At 41.4% G+C, this 22160-nt stretch overlaps 1 protein-coding gene across 1 annotated transcript in view; it reads right to left on the minus strand.

Moving 5' to 3' along the window:
• Positions 1–22160, minus strand: part of WWC2 (WW and C2 domain containing 2) — a 194262-nt gene that overhangs the window by 8941 nt on the left and 163161 nt on the right. The window contains exons 15-21 of the mRNA XM_060246480.1: positions 20907–21099; positions 16687–16851; positions 15802–15935; positions 13104–13302; positions 8423–8581; positions 4500–4592; positions 2521–2763 (exon numbers count right to left, since the gene is read on the minus strand). Of these exons, the coding sequence (XP_060102463.1) occupies positions 2521–2763; positions 4500–4592; positions 8423–8581; positions 13104–13302; positions 15802–15935; positions 16687–16851; positions 20907–21099 (1186 nt within the window). The remainder of the gene's footprint in view (positions 1–2520; positions 2764–4499; positions 4593–8422; positions 8582–13103; positions 13303–15801; positions 15936–16686; positions 16852–20906; positions 21100–22160) is intronic.

A 22160-nucleotide genomic window follows, 5' to 3' on the forward strand; every position in this document is an offset into this window, starting at 1 on the left:
AATAGATGCTAAATCCAGCTCTTCAAATGAAATTTCTGTGCTCTCAGATTTATATTAAGAATAAAATATATACTTTAGAACTTTAATATTTAAAATAGGTTTTAGAGATGAAAGGAAAAAAATAGGAAGCAGAAATAGAAAGCTTTTCCTAATATATGGGAGATAATGGGAGAGAGACAAATAGTCTGGACTTCTTTTAAATATCAGTGAAGTGAATGCAAAATCCCAGTGACCTCAAAGATTTTAATTTAAGTCTATGAATAGCATTTGAAAAATAAGAAAGGCACTCTTTTATTGAATCCATTGCTGCTGGCATGGAATTTTGCAAATTTGGATTGCAAATAATTTTTTTAAAGTCTACTAAAGAGCTTTGTTAAGTTTAAAGGCCAGTGAAGTTTAAAGGCCTATACCAGTAAAAAGTGGTTCTAGTAAAAGATTATGGGTTAGATCCAAGGGGTCTAGCTAAGTGAGTTCTTCCGATAGAGGATGGCTTCTTCATCAAAAGAAAGCTCCTTTCAATGGAAGAAAACTCCTTGCTTAGCAAAAGAGAATTCTTGGATTCAATCCACTAAGTATTTTGAGTTTTTAGTTTTGCTGTGGATTAGGGATGGGCATGAACTTAGAAATGAGCTGCAGTTTGAGCATGAACTGGTCCAATTCGTGGTTTGTTTAGATCTGGTTCATTTTGTTACATCATTCCTGAGCCAAAAAATGAACTACATTTTTTCCATGGTGGTTTGTTTGGTTCATTTTTGAGGTTTTTCTTCAGACAGCCTGGCGCCGATTCAATTAATTCCTAGGCAGCGTTGGGAATGGAGTTGCGGAGAGCCTAAAAACACCCAAAGCAGTTGTCTGTAGCTCAAGTGGCAGCTCTGGGAGCCAACCACAGGCAGCGTTGGGAATGGAGTTGCGGAGAGCCTAAAAACACCCAAAGCAGTTGTCTGTAGCTCAAGTGGCAGCTCTGGGAGCCAACCACAGGGCTTCCATTCTGTTCTATGAGAGCAGTATAATACCACACCTATATACCAATATAATACCACACCTTGATTCAGCTGCTTTCACTTTGAAGCACAGAGAGAAGAGTTAATTCAGTTTCCTACTGCATGGCTGATTTAGGGAAGGGACTACTTTCCCCCACACACTCTGGGCTAATTTTTTAAACACATCTTCCGGCTGGGAAGGTGTTTCTTTCTGTGGTTTCAGAGACTGAACATGAAGCTAGAGCTGAGCTTTCCTGAGGACACCTGTTTTCCTGGGGGCTGTAACTCAGATATCCCAAATCCAATCTTCGCCAAACTTGGAGGGCTGGTGGAGGAGAGCCTTCTGAAGAAGTCCTGTGAGTTTGGCATCTATAACTCATAAAGGGGCTGTTTTACCACCTCCCAAACCAAACAAGCCATGAACCAGTTCAGGAAATTAAACAGACCATGAACCATTGGTTTGTGTAATCAAACTAACCATGAACCACCATTTTCCCAGTTTGTGCGCATTCCTAATGTGGACAAATACAGTATATGTCAATTATATGTCAATTATAACTGTTATTATACCAATATTTTTTTCAAACAAATTTTATAAGTAAAAGATGGCAATCTAAGTTTTAAAATATTTATTAAAAATCCATAAATTGTCTTTAAATGATGGACACAGTGAGGTAAAGATCAATATTTATTTTTCAAAAAAATCCCAACTACCTCCTTGTTCAAAACCAGAGATGGGGCCATTTCATAGTTCCATTCCCTTACCAAAAAATGAACTAAAAGCAAGTGTATTTATAGCTCATGTCCTGGTCTTAGGATGGTGACCAAGTAAGCAAATCCCAAAGATTCACTGTTTCCAAGGATCCTTCCACCAATCCTCAAGAACAGCTTTGTAGGGCCAGAGAGACAGAACTATTCCATGAACTCATTCCATTCATGGTTCCCTGGAAATAAAGCTGTATCTCTGAGCTTCAGGTTCTACAACTTCACAAACATGGACCATTCAGAGTGAAATTAATGTAGCTGCTATAGATAGTGAAATTTTGCATGTGGGTTCTTTTCCATAATCCTTTCAATGAGTTGAAATTAAATCAAAAGAGTTTTCAGTTAAATATTAGAAAGAACTTTCTGACAGAGTGGTTTCTCAGTGGAACAGGCTTCCTAGGGAGGTGGTGGACTCTCTTTCTTTGTAGGTTTTTAAACAGAGGCTAGATAACAATCTGACAACAATGCTGATTCTGTGAACTTAGGCAGATCACGAGAGGGAGAGCAGGAAGAGTTGCATCCGTACTTAGTTCTCATGGCCCTTTTTTACATGCTTAGGGAAATGCTGATCGCCACTTTAGGGTCAGGCAGCAATTTTTCTCCAGGCCAGGGATCAGAAGGTTTTTTTGCTATTTTCTGGGCATGGAACAGGAGATGTGTGGGGAAGGTATTTTTGAATCTCCTTCACTATGCAGGGGAATGGACTAGATGACCCTGGGGCCCTTCCAGTTCTACAATTCTGATTTAGAGATGTGGGAAGATTTCTGTTTCATACCTGCTTTTCAGCTTGTTTCAAGAGCTTTTGGAATCTTTCGTCCTCCAGCACACATGGAGGAAGCTCTGTCTGCCCTCTGGCTTTCATGTCCTCAAGTTTCATTTTAAGTTCACGTAGAGTTTGCAGTTCATCATTCAGGCGGCTCTGTCGGGTCCGAGAAGCCTGGAGATCCAGCTCCAAGTCAAGGGAGGTACGGACAGGGCGCTCTTGTGTTGCTCTTCGCATGTTAGGCTGGCAAGTAGGCTAAAGTTTTCAGGAATTCCAAGAAATAAAAATTACTATGATACATTGAAAGCCCCCAAAAGACACAACCCCGTGTGGCACCAATATGCTTCTTTATAGTATGCCTCAATACTTTTTCTCTACATGATGGCTTCGAGTCTGCCTAGAATTTCCATGGGTGCAAGGAAAGGAGTGATTTTTGCTGATCCCCCCCCTCCTGTAGAAGTCCTTAGATCCCCCTGAAGTTATTTTTTGGGGGGATCCCCTGTCCCACAGGGATAACATTTCAAGGTGCGTGTGTGTGTTGGACCAACAGAGAAGGCAGAATATCATGAAAATTGCCTGCCCTTGACTACTGAAATTCTAGATGGGGTCCAAACCACATAACGTATGTCCAGAAGATTATATTTACTGTAGGGTTGACAGTAAAGTTGTTATTACAGTAACAATGCAATCCCAAACAGAATTATACCTTCTTAAACCCACTGACTTCAGTGGACTTAGAAGAGTGTTACTCTGCTTAGGATGGCACTGTAATTGCCATAAGGCCATTGATTTTGAAGTTTTTCACAAAGTGGACAGTATTTGAAGCATCACAGGGTAATCCACATTAGCAGTCGATCATTGCAGCGACTTTTAGCCCTAGACCATTCTGAATTATCAACGAATTCCACATGTCTTATCTTTCCCATTATAGCAACATACTTTTAAAAAGTTATGAGCTTTCTTATTTTCTGTCATAGAGGTTCAGCACAATTTGTTTTTCTACATCATTTCAGCCATAGTGTCTATCCACTGTGCTCTTCAAATATCCCTTCAATATTTAGTAGTTGCACACTTTTCCATTGCCAAGAGATCTTTTTCATTCCTGAAGAATCTCAAGTCCTTCATAAACCAAGAGTGATTTCTAATGAGAAACTGGATACTGGGTGGATGTATCATTTGCCATGAGTCTCAAGTAAGAAAGGCAGATGGTTAATAAAATAAAATAAATCATTAGGTGGCTGAGGTAGATCTGGGGACTCTGGCTGCAGATGAATAGCTACAAAGTCGCGGAAGAGTGCACTCTGCAGAAGAGAAACAGAACTGAACCATCATTTTACTCTGCAACCCTCATTCCCAGCTGGGAATTTCCTAGATAAGTACTGGCCACATATCTGAAGTGACATACCACAGGGGGCATGGTTCCAGGCAAAGAACAGTTGTCAGGGAAAGGATTATGTGCCCTACCAAGTGCTCTGCCACAGCCACCTCACAGCTGTTCCATGTCATCTGGGATGCCTAGGGCCATGTCTGTCCCCTATAACCATCTATTTCCATTCACTGTTTCCCAGATCTGAGCATAAGGGACGGAGAAGGTAAAATAAACAACTCGAGCATTATTGGAGTTGGGAGAGGAGGAGAGAGGAGTAAAGTTCCTTCAAGAACATCAAGTTTTAAACAAGACTGAGTTTAAAAGGCTTCTGTTATAAATTATGAGTTAGTGGGAGACTGAATATTCCCCAATTTAAAGAAAACTTCCTGCACTGGACAAACTACCATGCCAGAGAGAAGAGAGATTCCAAAATGATACTTCTGAATGTGCAGGGTCATTCTAAGTTTTACCTGCTGTGGAACAGTTAAAAATTGGTTAATTCATATAAGGTTATTTTAACATGAAACTTTCCTGATCCTGCAGCTAAAACCCACCAATCAAAAAAAGTGTATGAAATGAAATGCAAAGGTCTGTAGCACCAGCTCAGTAAAACAACACATACCCTTTTGATTCTCAAGCTCCGCCGTTCTGTGGCATTTCTCACAAAGAGGGACTTTTTGGCCAGTGTTGAGCTGTCACTGTCACTCCGATTCAGCTGTCAATGAAACAGGCAGGATTCATAACATGAAGTGGATGGATTGTAAAAAGAATTCCTCCTCCTAAAGTTAAACAAAATTTGAATTCACTAACACCTTAAAGACCCAGGATATAAGCTTCTGTGAGCTTTCAAAGTTCACTCTGTCAGTTATTTTACACCCTAGGAAATGTTGTTGGTCTTTAAGATGCTACTGGACTCGAATTTTGTTCTACTACTACACACTAACACAGCTACCCATGGGAAATTATCCTGAATTAACGATACCAAGAGTAACTATAACAGGCTTGATCCAACCATCCTCCAAGGTGTCCTCCTCCAGTGTAAAGAGCATTCCTGCAATTTAAGTGGCTCTTCCTCCCATAGAAGGCTTCAAACTTTGCTCAGGGGAGTGGTAGGAGAAAAGCAGGGACCATCTCAGTACGTGCTGTCATTGTCTTATCAGCTATTTATCACAAGTTTTTTTTATTGCAATTCAGTTACAACTAATTTTTATACCAGGGCAGGGGGGAGAGACATGTACTGTGATTCTATGATGTTAGAAAACACTATTCAGAAGCTACCAACAACTGCCTTATTGTCTTTTTGTTTTAAAGTTTAAGCCTCAGTTTCTTTAAAGGAAACCCTTGTGAAAAAAGCAGAAGCAAAACAACAGTTCTCTCAATGGTTCATGTCCACATCCTTTCTAAGTCATCATGATTCACAGTCCTACAGAAAAAAACCCTTATTTTACATGTTATTATGTTCCAGTGCTACCCAGAGTATAATCAGATCCAGAAAGCAACTAAAACCATAGATTAAGAAAGTACATACTGAAATCTAGAAAACAAACACATGGGGACCAAGGATATCATACTCTTTCCTTGATAAACATAAAGGAAATGCTGAGGTCGGACTGAGTATAATACAGCCATTTCAATGGAACCCTAAAAGCCCATCAAAATGTCTTTTCACCCTTAAGATAACAATGAATTCAATGAAAAAAAACCAATGAATTCAATGAGCTCAGAAACTGATAGATTTCATCAGTCTAGGATTACTGAATATCATATTTGCTGGGAACACGTTTTCACCGACACAAGCAACATGTTATGGTCTTGTCCAGGCACTGCCCCATTTTGGTGAGAGCTGGAGTACAAATGAATCAACTTTTTCTTTGACTCAGTCTTAACTTTTCCTTCTGTCAATTAAATCTTTACACAAATGCTGTCTTCATGAAAGATGGCTTTATAAAACAAGGATTGTGGAGTCTTAATGGCAGCAGTGGTTATCCTTTACAACATTGGAAAGAGGCAACTTCATCATATTTCAAAATTAAGGAACCTTTAAGACCTGGCATATACAACATTTAAGAGGCATGACACTTCAATAAATTTAATATTATCTGGGTTTCTGGAATTCTTTGAACTGTAAATCTCTCTCCTTCTGTTTACTACTTCCTACTCTTTCCTATCCCCCCCTCCTTTCTTTCATCCCCTTTTCTGTCATATGTTAGTTGGGTTAATACACATTGTGTGAAAGGATGTGAATTCTTATGAGGCTATTTTGTTTTGTTGTATAATGAAGATGCCATATATTTTTTTTAAAAATTAAAAATATAAAAGGAGACTACATAAAAGACATGATTTTAAGTTCTTCTGGAAGACGTATTAAGGAACCTTATTTACAAAAATTATACTACAAAATTTTCAATAATTAATGAGCCCTGAGCCTTAAAATATGCTGATGGCATTAGCATCTGAGAAATAGCTGTGTAATCTAGGCTTCTCTGTCCCCAAAGAGACATTAGTTTTCCTACCACAGGAAGCGAGCTGTTAAGTGATCATCGATAGTAATGTCCATATGTTAGTACTTAAATGTCACTTACACAAGTGAGGAGGTACAAGTGGAATCAGAAACTGAGCTTCCAATTGCACTGTTATAGGAAAATGGGTAATAAAGAATAAAAAAGAATAGTAAAACTATTTGTGAGTTCCTAGTGGCAAGTTGGGAAGATTTGTAGCAGCTTACCTAGGTTTATTAGGAACAGAACAACTAACCCACCTATCCATCTTGGTATAGAAGGTTTTTTACATACTCCCAAATGACACCCTATTCAGAAAGCTCTCAAGAAGTGCAACAGACACCAATCTCACATGGAAACCATGAGAGGAAGGGGGGGGGGGGATACATGCAAAAGTTTGATCTTGAATTGAACAAGAGAAAAAGAAGCACAACCAAGGCAGAAATAGGGCTTTTCAACATTAAAAAACCCTTACTGTTCCTTTGACACATGGCAATAAAGAATTTTTCAGGCCTTTCTCTGCCCTTTGCTCACCCTGAAGCATTATAGGGGGAGACATAGAGGAGTACAACCCCATATTATTTATACACAGGGCTTTTTCTGAGCAAGAACGCACAGGAATGCAGTTCCGGCTGATGGACTCGAGGAGGTGTGGCCTAATATGCAAATTAGTTCCTGCTGGGCTTTTTCTACAAAAAACCCTCCTGCTTATACATCCCAGCCATATTCCTCCTTGTTCAGACTTTCCAGATGGGATCAAGAAACTGGAAACAGAGGAGGGCACTGTACATGAAGGAAGTGAGCATAACTTGCCTAGAAATCCACAGCTCTTGTGAAGTCATTTCCCCTGGCCTATTATATCAGAGGATACCTCGTTCAGTAGCAATATATTAAAAAAACCAAATATGTCAACAGATGATGCTGTGACACAAAGATCACTGCTGTTTTCATTCAGCACCCCCAAAAGTCACAACCAACAGAAAGAAAGCTAAGAATTGAATCCTAATCAGCATTATACCCTTCTATACACTAAATGCAAGGGAGGAAGGATTTATGCTGTCTTCCTCTCAGGTTCATGCACACTTCCTCCAGTCCCTCCTCCTCTTCCACAAATATAACCCAGGTTTCCTCCTGAGAAATGTCAGTTTGCTGTGTCTCCTGAATTCAGGCACTGCTGTTTTTGGTTTGTTTGGTTTGCCACAGTTTAATTCTAGTTTTGATTCCTGGTTTTCAGGCAGGAAACAAATAGCAATTAGTTAAAGCGCTCAAATTTGGATATCACACAAACTGAGGTTTCTTTAAAACAAGGCAGTCTTGCCTCTCTAGATAACTAGGAACAGTGGAGTGCATGGACCTGAGAATAGACCAGATTTGTTTTTATTATGAACAAAGTTTAAAGCAAGTTAATGGATTCAAAATATCGGGAGGTGAAGGGATTATTCATACAATTCTATCCCTGATGGGCAGAATATAAGCCTCTCATGAGAATGCATCAGGCAATGGATTTTTTTTGAAGATGCCCCATATGAACATGACTCTGTCCCTTGTAAGATCTTGACTTTGAGCTAAAGGACAGTAAACAAAATTGCTCTGCAGCAGTGGCTGTGTGAAGCTCCTTCCAGAAAAGATAGTTCTGAGAAGTACCTGCGCAGGAAGTGTCATTTTCACACTACAGACGTTAATCTAAAAATTATATGTGGCTGGAAATCACAGAGAAGCAACACATCGCTTATGAACAGTTTTTACTAGAACAGTTTGAGAGATCAAAGGGCCGAATTAATTTAGGGAATTAAAGTGTTCAAACAGCCATTTGCTTATACAAGCTCACTGCAAAGGAGTAAATTCCAGCATATAAACAGCATTTTGCGAAAGGATTTGTCATGTACCGTTTCCACATGCTATCTTAGATGAAAACGGCAATTTACCACTCTTTAGCAGTGATAGATGGGTTTCCCAGTATATGACTCTGCCTCCAATGTGCCATTGCCAAAGAAGTTAAATGAGTCTTTAGATAATAGGACCTTGCGGAGAGCGCTCTTTATCTTACCCTACAGATATACTGGTTCCGCTCGCCTGGAGAGAAGGTTTGTGAGCGGACAATCATGCTGTTCCTGACAAAGGGATGCTGCTGCTGAGACTTCAGGCTGGCTCTGTCCTTGGGCCGGACAACCACACTCTCACCCTCCGTGTTAGTTTCTTTGTCGACCTGTTGAGGAGTCATGTACATTTTTTAAAGTTAAAAAACCCCAAAGCCCTAGCGCCCCCATCCCAGGCTTGATTTTCATCCTAGCTTGTCACAAACCACTTAAGAAGAGGCACAAGTCATTTCAACGCCCTTGTCTTTCCACTTATGAAAACAAGCAGGGATGTTTAGAAGTAGGATCATACTCCTTTTAAGTTACTAAAACCAGCACCATATGTTGTCCAATGCTCCCTCTAAACCGTGGAGTTTTGTGAACAAAAATTCTGCTTGGTGAGCTACTGGCACCAAGCCACCAATTAGTTTGCTCTGGGGTCATCCTTCCTGACCTAAGACAAAAATGTGTGAGCCGAAAGCTAAAAAACTGTGAGCTAGCTCACACTAACTCAGTTTAGAGAGAACACCGATGCTGACCTATCTCAACTTTTCTGATTATTTCAGTGCAACACACACACACAAACAAACAAACTCTGGAAGGTGTAAGGATGTATAAAGCTCGTGTTTCCTTTTTTTTTTTTTTTAAGTCCTACTGATTGTTTAAAATTGTTAGTTAGGTCTAAGGTTTGCTAGATAGAGATCGCTTTTCAGGAGAACTACCAAGAGCCATTAAATTATAGTGGGTAGTTTCAGACCATAATGGACCAGGCTCAAACTTCCACTCAGCTATGAGGTTCAGGGCCTGCCTACATGTTACATTTTCCTCACAAAAGTCCACTGGCTGGGTGGCAAGGCATGGTCTGAAATTCCACACTTCCCTGATGACAGAGGTCCAATTCAGTTTGGAACCATGGCTCCCAGCAAAGAAGGGGTCAGCCCATTCCCTTGTGCCATTTTCTTAACCTGAAATGACCCCAGCAGGGCTATGTGCTCCACTAGGGAAACATAATGTGTAGCTCATCAGTACAAGTGCAGCCCCAGCAGCTTGGGAAAATGGCATAGAGGGGGAAGGCTAAACCCCCTCTTTGTGTGTTGTGATCATGGTGGAAAGTACCAACATGGTGACCCTACAGTTTTCAAGGAGAGAGACGTTCACAGGTAGTTTGCCATTGCCTGCCTCTGAGTCAAGTCCCTGAAATTCCCTGGTGGTCTCCCATCCAAATACTAAGCAGGGCTGACCCCGCTTAGCTTCTGAGTTGGACTAGACTGGGCCATCCAGGTCAGGGCTGTGGTGCAGATGTGAATTGGGCTTGCAAATGCCTGGAAGGGTATAGAACTTCAGAATATGCTGTCCACCTGACCAGTGGAGATATCCCTGGGGAAATTTATTGTGTAGTTGGGACTTCAGTGGGTAATTATGGGTCAATCACTCACTCACTTCCAGCCTAACCTACTTCACAGGATTATTTGTCAAGATAAAATTGAGAAGGGGAAGAACTACACGTGTCCTGCACTCCTTGGAGGAAGTGAAGGCTAAAAAAATTAAAAAGGAATAGGCTTTGTCAATGATGAAATGAAGGTGATGAAATTACCGATTGAGAAGAAAGAAATTCTTCTGTAAACCCTGCCCCCAAACCCCAGAACAAAGACAGGTTAATGGGGCTAGCTGCCTATGGTTGCAGATCATGTTTCTAAGCTTCTCAACCACATTTTAACTTAAGATACCATAACAGAGTCCTCTTTTTTTCTATTAATATTTTTGTGGCCAAGTTTTGGATCCAGACACCACATAACAAAGTGCCCAGGTACTGCTCAAGTGTTTGTGACAGGGATCCCAAGAGACAAAAAGTACGGCTCCTCACACAAGGAAAATCCCTGATTTCTGCAGAATGCACCCCCACCCCTCTGTGGCACTCCACAGCATATATTTCATGTGATTCCAGAGTGTTCGATGAGAAACAGAGTGCTGCAGAAGGGAGAAAATGGGGAATCTCCATTCCATTAGTGGAACTCTGTAGTTTGAACCCAGGCTGTGGTACGAAGGAATCCTCAGGGCAGCATACATGGTTCTCACCTCTGTTCTATTTTATCCTCACAACCCTATGAGGCAGGTGAAGTTAAGAGAGCATGAGTGGCCCAGTATCGCCCAACAAGCTTCCAGAGCAGAATAGGGATTCAAACCTGGATCTTTTCGATCCCAGACTAACCTCTATACCAGGGGTCCCCAACCTCTGGGCCATGAACCAGTACTGGTACATGGCCTGTTAGCAACCGGGCCGTGAGTTGTATAATTATTTCATTATATATTACAATGTAGTGATAATAATAAGATGACAACATTGGATTTATATCCTGCCCTGCACTCCAAATCTCAGAGTCTCAGAGCGGCTCACAATCTATCTTCCCCCACAACAGACACCCAGTGAGGTGGGTGGGGCTGAGAGAGCTCTCCCAGAAGCTGCCCTTTCAAGGACAACTCTGTGAGATCTATGGCTGACTCAAGGCCATTCCAGCAGCTGCAAGTGGAGGAGTGGGAAATCAAATCTTGTTCTTCCAGATAAGAGTCTGCACACCAAATTCATAGAAATAAAGTGCACCATTGTATCATCCCAAAACCATCCCCCCTCCCCTGTTGTGTGGTGATGTGTGGTGATGCTCTGATATGAGAGCAAAACTCCATGGTAAAATCATCCTCAAACCCCAAAGCCAGAGCGTTGCTGCATTATGTCACTTCTGCATGACATCACTGCAGGAAGAAGCACCAGAAAGAGGGGGATCCTCTGTCCAGAGTCCTGGAAACTGGAAACCCTATCTTGAACAGTGTTTAGAAGCCTCAATTACAGCTGGTTTGGGCCAGCTACAGGGAATACGTGACCCTGATTGTGGAAGGAGGACAAGATGGGGCTCGGTGGGATCAGCACCCCAGGTGCATTGGCCCAGGTATCTTCCCAGTACCAAGTGTGAGGTCCCAGTCAAGGGTTCCCAAGACAAGACATTCCAGTGAGATGGATATGACCCAACATGCATTCCTAGGGCAAGGCTAGATAATGGTCTTAATAACGCTGGGAAGAAAGGGCGTGCTCTCAGACATGAGGGGATTTGAGTGGATCTACAGGAACTTGGGAACAAGGCTCCAAGGGGGAAAACCAATGCTGGGGTGGGCTTTAAAAGCCATGGTATGGCATTCATTGGGTGGCCAGAAAAGAAGGAAGAAATTATCACATTGTAGCAGCAGCTGGTTGACTGGAACCACAGCTATCAAGATAATAAAGAAGATAGTTGCATTGTTCTCAGGCCTCATGTATTGTGTGCCTGGTGATGGAATCTCGGTCCCCCAACTAGCCTGCTGTGACTGCCAACCACCACGAATTATGCTGGTAGTGGCTCCTGATCTGATCCCAAACCCAATTCAAGGTGTTGACTTTGTCCTTTAAAGCCCTATATTTGAACTGGAGTATCAGAAGGATCATTTTCCCCCATATGTTCCTGGCCATTAATTAAGATCCCAGGGAGAGGCCCTACTGACTGTCTCACCAATCAAAGAAGCTGGTCTTGTGGGGACATGAGAGAGGGACTTTTCTCTCAGCCCAAGATTATGCTATAACCTCCACAGGGAGATGCACCTGGCCCCCTCACATTTGATCTTCAGGAGGCAGTGAAGGCAGTTTTACTTAGGACTGTATTTCACTAATTAGTTTTTATTTATCAGCAGTTCTTATTGAGATTTTAAATAGTGGTTTTAATTTTTTTTAAAAATAATCAATGTTTTATTTACATTGTAAGTCACCTTGAGTTCCACAAGGTAAATAAAACCAGGAAGCTGACTAATTCCCAGGTCCTTTTTTTGTAGCAGGAACTCCTTTGCATATTAGGCCACATCCCTCTGATATAGCCAATCCTCCAAGAGCTTACAGTAGGCCCTGTAAGAAGAACCCTGTAAGCTCTTGGAGGATTGGCCTACATCAGGGGTGTGTAGCCTAATATGCAAAGGAGTTCCTGCTACAAAAAAGCCCTGCTAATTCCTGTGCAAGAGTTATTGGGACTCACTGTGATGTCTGAACAGATCGGGCCATTGCTTCAAGAGAGGCCAACAGAAGAGAGCGCAGCACCAGTAGGAAGGAGATATGATGCCACTCACTGTTATATTTCTAGGCGAGTTTGTGTGTCTGTGTGTGTGTGTACATGCAAATTTCCTATATTACCCTAAAGAACTCTCACTATTAAAACTTCAAAACAAATGCAAGAACAAAAAAAAAATTCTACTATATACGTGTATGCAAGTATAGCTTAAACATTAAATAACCTATTAAATATTTAATACATTCATTATTAAACATGAATAATCTACCAAATAAACATTAAATGTTAACTAGCAAAGCTGAATGCTTTTTTTCTGGAGTTCGGGCTCTCTTTTTTCTTCCTTTTATTGTATATCAAAGGAAAAGTAGCATCCTGTTATAAAACAGTGGAGATTTTAAAAGCTGGGCTGACTTTCTTATTTGTTAATGACACCAAACACTATAAACCAACTCCTCATGACAAACTTCAAGGCTTTAAACTTAAACACACACCCCTGATGGGCTTGGAACAGCCATGGGTTTATGAAGCTTTCTTCATAGTGCTTTAGGGAAACATAATCTAAAATATTCACCAGCATGGGTGATACTGTTGCTAGCTCATTGCAGCACACATCTGCAGGGCTGCCGTCTACTTCCTCCTTGACTTCATTCACTTCTACCAATTGGGAACAGAAGCTGTCATCTTCTGCACAGGCACCTCCCTCTGCTCCTTTCACATGGTCCTCTTCTTCAGTCACAGTCTTGCTGGATGACTCTGCCAGCATCCCTAGCCTGTGAGGGGAAAAACAAACAAACCTCAAGTTTATCCTTGAACCAGCAAAACCTGCAAAAACAGGAAGTTGCTAGCCTGGCTGGAAGTTGAACTCTGTGCAAAAAGATGTATTATTGTGGGCATGTTATCTTGGCACGAACTAGATTAGAATTTCACTGATCCCTCCACTCCGCACCATATGAATGTATTATATTAGTTATCCTCTCCAAGGAAAACATAAACATTCTGTTTCAAATTGCCTCCTCTGGGGCATTTTGATATAAACACATTACTTGGAACTTCCACACACGGTAATGCATCATGTTTCCCTTTCAGAGCATTAACACATATTAGCAATTACAGACTAAGTCATATTGTATTCTCAATTGGCATACCAAGAGTATAACTCAATTCAAATATAAATCTGTAGGTTGAATCCAGCAGCAGATTTTTGCTAATGGAAAAGGACAAGTGATTTTATTGATTTCCCCCTTCCACGGCAGGCCTCTGACGCAGCCTTTATGCTGTTATTGGGAGACAATTAGGGTTGCCACTTGCCAGGCTGGTCTTGCCTCCTCACCTGCAGGGAGTGGGAGGGAGCTTTCCAGGAGTGGGGGACGGTGCAACGTCCCTGATGTGATGCAGAAGTGGCATCATCATACTGAGGATTTGGGTTGCGGCTGTTAGGGGCAGGGCTTCCCCCTGCTGGCCAGTTGGTTGGTAGTGGTAGGAGCCCATGAAATCAGGATAACCCCTGCTCCCACCTGAGGGGTGCTCAAATTAGATTATCTTCTGTCAGATAGGAACCACCAACTGGGGGGTGACAACCCAAGGGACTAGTCCTCCCAGGAGTAACATTTTGGGGCTCAGTAGAACAAATGTTGAGTCCAGTGACACCTTTAAGACCAACTTATTCAAGATATGAGCTTTCATATGCAGGTACACTTCCTCATTTAGGCTGCAGCAGGACAGGAGAGGTGAGAAAAGGTCCATTCCATTGACGGAAACTCGTTCTGCTAAAAGATACTACTGCTGGGGGTGATCCCATGATTTGGCACTAAGTGAACAAACCCAGCATCAGTGTTACTACTGTATGTTTCCTTGTCTCTTTTGCTACAACTACATCCTTCCCCTGCTGTTTGAAAAAAAGCCATAAATTAAATTTGAGATGGTCTGCATGTTCTCTCCAAACCAGAGTTGCAAAGCATGAATGAAAGGCAAGCAGGCACTCACAGTTTTGTTAGTTTGGATGTAATGCCCTCCAATCAGGAAGGGGGGGTGTTAGAGTGGGATTGCAGCACATAAAAGGAAGGCAGAGGATGAACAGATTCCTTCATATTTGCAATTGACCTGAGCAGAGATGCATTTTTTTCCAACTGAGAAAAATATCCACACATTTCTACATTTGGTCTTAATATAGGGGGGAAATTCACACTAAGTATCTCTAAAAAGAGACCAGTTATCAAGACTCCATATTTATTATAACCAGGGCTTTCTTTGTAGAAAAAGCCCAGCAACAAACTCATTTGCATATTAGGTCACACCCCCTGACATCACCATTGTTTTGCACAGGGCTTTTTGTAGAAAAAGCCCAGCAAGGATTAATTTGCATATTAGGCCACACACCCTGATGCCAAGCCAGCCGGAACTGCATTCCTGTGCATTCCTGCTCAACCCCCCCCCCCCGATCATAATCCTAGAAGAAGAAAAAGTTTTATACTTTTCTCTCCCTTAAGGAGCCTCAGTGCAGTTTACAATCGCCTTCCCTTCCTCTTCCCACAACAATGACTTTATGAGGTAGGTGGGGCTGAGAGAGGTCTGAGAGGACTGACTAGCCCAAGGTCACCCAGCGGTCTTCACATGGAGGAGTAGGGAATAAACCCAGTTCTCCAGATCAGAGGCCGCTGCTCTTAACCACTACACCATGCTGGCTCAGAGAGTGATGTGCACTATGAAGGGCAAACTGTTTGTGCAACTGATGCTTTGTTCACCAGTCTCCTCTCAACAATCCCCACCACTGAAGAAACAAACAAGTTTTTTTTTAAAAAAAAATGGTTTGTCTCTTCAGCAGTGGGGGGAACCTGTCCCAACTGAAGCATGAAACTTGCTGCAAATTCCTTGCTGCAACTGAAGCATGTGTGATTAGGATTGTCACCTCTGGGTGGGGAAATACCTGGAGATTTTAGGAGTGGAGCCTGGGGATGGTGAGGTTCGGGGAGGGGATGGACCTCAGCAGGGTGCAATGCCCCCCAACACAGCCATTTTCTCCAGGGGAAGTGATTTCTGTTGTCTGGAGATCAGTTGTTGTAATAGATCTCCAGGCCACACCTCCCAATGTGCCTGAAGCATTCAATTTTTTATTATTCCATTTAGTAACTGATGGCAAGCAGAGGGTTATTTCAGTGGTCTGTTTCACTGTGTTTTGTGGTATGGAATGCTGTTTTTGTGGTATGGAATGCTGTTTTTGTGGTATGGAATGCTGTTTTATACCTCAAATTAACCACAAAGCCACAGTTTACCATTCTTGTTCAGCACTCTGTGATTCCTGTGATTCCTTTTCTTCCTCCTCTTCTTCTTCCTCCTCTTCTGCCAACTCTTGCTCTACTGCTTCCAGTTCAGCTGAAGTTCTTTCTAGTAAGGCTGATACAGCATCCTATCAGAGATTTGAAAGCAAAGCTGCTTATTATAGTAGACCAGTGTATTTTTTTAAATAGAGAAGTATTACTATTGATAAAACCTATTCCATAATATTTGTGAATACTGACAAAGTGTACTTAAAGAACAGTGCCAGTCTTGTGTGCTATACTGAGGTCTACTGTAGACTGTCTACATTTCAGATCAAATTTATTGTGAAAACATCTGCTGAAGCACACTGATAACAACAGAGTAGTGTTTCAACCCACTCCAGATTCAATTATTCAGTTCCTGAGGTGACACAATCTTCCAATATGATTGTTATTACCTCAGATTTCACATAGGAAGTTCAAAAGCAAAGTTGATTCACATTTTTTTTAAAAAAATATTTTTTAACAAAACTGTATTTTAAAACAAAAGTAAACACAGCAATAACAATCAAACCATTTGCAGCCCAGAAAGACAAGGTTCTCACTGGAAAAAAATAGCAGTTTTAGACAAATGTAACCCATTTGGAACTGATACTATTAATATATAGAGTGTAACACAGGGACCCAAATACAAACACAGAATGCATGTGGGAAAATGGAATGATTAAATGTTTCTTGATGTAAAACAAAACAAAACCCTCATTGAGATACCAGTTACATTAAAATGACACCCCACCCCACTTGACACCGTCACTTGGCATTCAACTGATAGGAATGGCAAAAGGGAACACATTACTAGGTAGAGAAATTATCTCACAGAAGTCACCATAGACTGCTCACCAAGTCCAAGGAGCCTGATAACTGACTGGCTGGAACAAATATAGGACCCTCCTTTGGCTCCTTGTTCTTCTTGCCAGGAACCTGCTTGCAAGCCAACAAATTATACCACAGAGTAGAAGTCTCATTTGAAAACGAAAAGTCTGCCAGGCTTATCTGCGTTCCAGCCTAGGTAGAAATGACAAAGAGAAATACATGCGGTCATTTTCAATGTATTGTAATGTAAAAATGATAAATTGCAAATATTTCTAAGTTGTTTTGCAGCTGGAAAAGGGTTTCGCATGTATTTACACGGGCTCTTCAAATGCTATGTACCACTTAACAGAAACCCCTCTGACACACCTGTACCTTTTAAAATACAGTGAATGCACTTCAGTCACCATTCAAACAGAAGTGAAAACAACTCCAAGGCTACCTTTATACAATTACAAGTGGGGGAACTCACAGAGGAGCAGAAATTTATTTTCCTTCCTTCCCACTGTCTACAGTTTCCCTATCTCTCCTTTCTCATTTGCTCTGGCAATCCCATAATATCAACCTTGATCTCATAACATAGTATTGTAGGTTCCCTAGCAGCATTTTTTTTTAGTTTGCAGAGTTTTTTTAAATAAACCTTTTCAGATTCTTCTGCAAACTCAAATATCTCCATATTGTGCAGATTTCTAGATCCATATTCTATCTACAGTCAAGTTTGGAAGCAGATCTATAATCAGCCCTTCAAAGCTAGAAGAGGAATGAGCATATGTCCCTCCATTCCATCATGTATATAAAAACAGTGAGGTGAACATTTCATGTGAAGGCATACTTTGTGTAATTTTTTCCCCCTTGCAAAAGGTCTCAGTGTATAGGAACATTGTATGACTTGGGCGTGGAATGCCTACTGTAGACATTTCATTGGCATATGCTACAGAGATGACTGGCTTTTTAAATGCATGAGCTGAGCCCTTGCAAAATGGACAGGTCAAAGAAGAGGGAAGTAAAGAGTTAAACAATGGAACTGTGAAGGTAAGAGTGGGATGGGGCAAGATTAACTAGGCTACCTGGGATCAGTCAGCAGAAAAAGGATAAAGAAATACTGAAAAGACAATAGCTGCTTGGTTTGTAGAACAGAAAGAACAAAGGAGTTCAAGGCACAGCAAGTGACATTGCAGAAGTCTCAAATGCAGGAGAGGCGCAAGGAAACAAGGGGAAATTGAAAGAAGGTACATAAAAATACATAACTCAACTATTCTGGTTTAATTGGTTTTCCCTCAATATAAGGATAGCCTGGCTTGGTTGTTGTTGTTTTTTTTTTAAAAAAAATAGGTAAATAGTCTCAAAACATTAAAGAACAGAGGATGCATGTCCACAAGGGGGAAAATAAGTCATTTATATTCTGTAAATCTAATCAAGTGTAATAGATCCATGCAACACAGAGGACTGGCTAAGTTGATGCCTGGGGCATAATATAGTTGGCCTCAGTCCATTGTCTTCATGAGAGGAAAAGTGGTTTTATATGCAAGGGAAGAAAAGCCAAGCTCACATCTGGAAGCTTTGAGAGCCCTATTGCGCCATACGCCTCAGGCACCAGTGCTTTGCACTCTGGAAGTGTCCACAGTTATTAAACAATATGGTTTGGTGGGACTGGGCGGCTACAATGAAAAATAAAGCAATCACCGTCTTCCCATCACACAAAGGAAAGTTGAGACTTCTGTATGATACACCTCCGCTACAGAGCCAGCAGGGCTTTTTTTGTAGCAGGAACTCCTTTGCATATTAGGTCACGCACCCCTAATGTAGCCAATTCTCGAAGAGCTTACAGGGCCTACTGTAAGCTCCAGGAGGATTGGCTATACCAGGGGGTGTGGCCTAATATGCAAAGGAGTTCCTGTTACAAAAAAAGCCCTGAGAGCCGGGAAGGCAGTCTTAGCTCATTGGCAGAAACATGCTTAGCATTCACAGGGTGATAGGCTCAGTCCTTGAATTGGCCATTAACAGAGCTGGGAAAGTCTTCTGCTTTGGACAAAGAGCTGCTGCCAGTCAGAACTGGAAAGCAGGTACCAACCCTTTAACCCAGGCAAGGCAGCTCTATATGTTCACCTCAATACTGGACATGAGCTAAATATTAACTTTGAAGAACTCTGTCTTGTATATCATTCCTGTGTTGATAAAAGACAGTATTTGCCACAGCATCAGATATTAACATAAAATGCAACCCTGAGGGGAAAAAGACTAGGTTATTGGACAGCGTCTTGATGGGGTTTGTCAGAGCCATAGCAAGGCAACTTGGTATTGGTAGTGGAGAGAGCTGCCTCTAGATGGCATAAGTATGCCTCTAGATGGCCATAAGTATGACCATTTCTTTAGTGTTTTCAAATTCTTGGGGGGGAAATGTCATGGGGAAAATTAATTCTGCTCCTTTATAGCATGTTTAAAACACAGGGGCCACTTTAATAAATTCTGTTTCCTACAACTACTATTCTTAATAAAATTTGCATCAGTTTTTTTCAGTTTAGGCATCCCATAGGCCAGATTTTTATTTTACATTTTTTTTCATGCAAAAGGGCTAAAAGGATTATTCACTGATATTTTAGGAATAAAAAAATTTAGATGCTTCATTTGAATGCAGGGCTTTTTTGTAGAAAAAACCCAGCAGGAACTCATTTGCATATTAGGCCATACCTCTGACACCAAGCCAGCTGAAACTACATTCCTGTGTGTTCCTGCTCAAAAAAAAAGCCTTGATCACAAGTGAGGCCCATGCTACAAACCTAGGAATTTCAGTTTTCATTAAAGTTCATGGTTTTAGGGATGGAAGGGGACTGGAAGAACAATTGCTAGGAGGTCAGAACCAGGGAGACAAGTACAAGTAACTGCGAATTTTTTCAACTTCTAGGCTCATAGATGAAGAACTGCAGGACTCAACCAACAACATCCAGTTGCATATAGTCTACCATACAACATACAAAGCATACTTTGTCCTGCATCCTTGAGTGCCTCAAGGATCTGTCCTGGGACCTGTTTTGTTCAACATCTTTATAAACAATTTGGATGAAGGAATAGAGGGAATGCTCATTAAATTTGCCAATGATACTAAATTGGGAGGGGTTGCAAATACAGTAGAAGACAGAAACAGGATACAGGATGACCTTGACAGGCTGGAAAACTGGGCTAAAACCAATCAAATGAATTTTAACAGGGATAAATGTAAAGTTCTGCAATTCAGTAGGAAAAATCCCATGCATAGTTATAGGGTGGGAGAGATTTGTCTTAGCAGTAGTATGTGTGAATAGGATCTAGGGGTCTTAGTGGATCATACACTGAACATGAGTCAACAGTGTGATGCGGTGGCTAAAGAAGCAAATGCAATTTCGGGCTGTATCAACAAAAGTATAGTGTCCAGATCACGTGATGTGATGGTATTGCTTTACTCTGCTCTGGTAAGACCTCACCTGGAGTATTGTGTTCAGTTTTGGACACCACATTTTAAGAAGGATATAGACAAGCTGAATCCAGAGGAGGTTGACGAAGATGGTGAGGGGTCTGGAGACCAAGTCCTATGAAGAAAGGCTGAAGGAGCTGGGCATGTTTAGCCTGGAGAGGAGGTGACTGAGAGGTGATATGATCACCATCTTCTAGTATTTGAAGGGCTGTCATCTAGAGGATGGTGTGGAATTGTTTTTTGTGGCCCCGGAAGGTAGGACCAGAACCAATGGGTTGAAATTAAATCAAAAGAGTTTTCGGCTAAACATTAGGAAGAACTTCCTGACTGTTAGAGCGATTCCTCAGTGGAACAGGCTTCCTCGGGAGGTGGTGGGCTCTCCTTCCTTGGAGGTTTTTAAACAGAGGCTAGATGGCCATCTGACAGCAATGAAGATCCTGTGAATTTGGGCTAGGTATGTGTGGGTTTCCTGAATTGTGCAGGGGGTTGGACTGGATGACCCTGGAGGTCCCTTTCAACTCTATGATTCTATCTACAGCTATTCAAATTCTATGCAAATTATGCTTATTAAATGCACCTTAAGCATATTAGCTACAGCCTTCAAGGCCATGATACAATTTCACTGAACCCTTCAGTGAGGAACCAAATGTTGTGATCAAAAGAGTTTTCATTCATTCATACAACATCAGAGATGAGTATAATCAGTTTTGGAAGTTGGCAATGCATGCCTCAGAAATGTCCTATCCATCAACAGGAGGGGGGAAAAGGACATCAAAGCAAGCCAATAATAAAGAATACTTACCAGGCATTCTTCCCGACAAGTCTTACTGACAGAGCAGATATCCACTCTCAAAGTCTTCTGATGCAAGGATGCTTGGGAAATGGCAACTCTGAACATCTCACTAAACAAAAGAGTTTCAGCAGCAGGATGGACTTTTGTGCGGAACAGACAGCTGATGTCAGCTGAGGAAGGGAGGACTGCAACTCTAAAATACCTATGAGGTAAAAGAGAAACCCAAATATGCATCACGTTTACTTCAGTGCTATAGTGGTTTAGCACTATAGTGCTCATCTTAGAATGCTAAAGGGGCAAGGGAAAGTGGCACTGTTTGAAATTACCATAACGTTTCAGAGATTGCTCATTAATGGAAAGACATTCACTGTATGAAACCCCCCATCCCTGTATCACTTTAACTGAAATCTGGCCAACAATGAATAATAGCCGCTTTAGAATGGTAATATGAAAACAGCTGTTAGAGTTTTACAAATAAAACATATAAAAATACCATTAAAAAGACAATGAGAATGGCAAACATGATTCCGAGCAAAAAAGAAAGAAAGAAGCAGCTTGCCTCTAAAAACAAAGACAGGAGCTGAAAGATAAATATCCTAGAGTTTACCAACTATCTAACGGCTAGCTCCCCCATGCAAATTGTCAAATTTTCTCACAAAGCAATCACTGTAGCCATTCTCAAGAACAGGATCTCCTGGAAAAACATCAATGTGAATCTAGCTGGATATGAATATGGTCCAGCAGTAGGAAGGAATTTTAGTTATCACAATGTATTTTTCCCAGCTGCAATGACCAGAGGAAATGCTGATGCACAATTTTCATCAACAGCCTCCTCAGTTTGGTATGTATATTTCTGCACTTGCACCAAAGACTCAAGGCAGCGCATACAGGCAGGCAACAAGAAGTTGTAGTAACAATTTACAGCAACAGCTCAGCAGGGTTAAAAGAACTCACATGTACAAAAACATAGCCAAGCCTTCCCAGCCATACCTTCTCCCAAAAGCTCTCCAAAATAAAATGTTTTTACATGCTTTTCAAAAAGCAGGGAGCAAATGGGCCCTCCTCTCCTGTTCTGACAAGCAACTGAAAAGTACCAGCCCCACAATAGAGAATGCCCTAATTCTGACAGTTACCAAGTGAGAGCATGCTGTAAGGAAAGGAAGAGGTCAGCGGAAGAATACAATTAGCGTGGGGGAGGATATCAGGAGATGTGGTCTATGAGGAACAAGAGGTCCAGACCATGAAGGGCTCTAAAGATAATAA

The sequence above is a fragment of the Heteronotia binoei genome, chromosome 9 (assembly GCF_032191835.1).
Source record: "Heteronotia binoei isolate CCM8104 ecotype False Entrance Well chromosome 9, APGP_CSIRO_Hbin_v1, whole genome shotgun sequence".
Taxonomy (NCBI): Eukaryota; Metazoa; Chordata; class Lepidosauria; order Squamata; family Gekkonidae; genus Heteronotia; species Heteronotia binoei.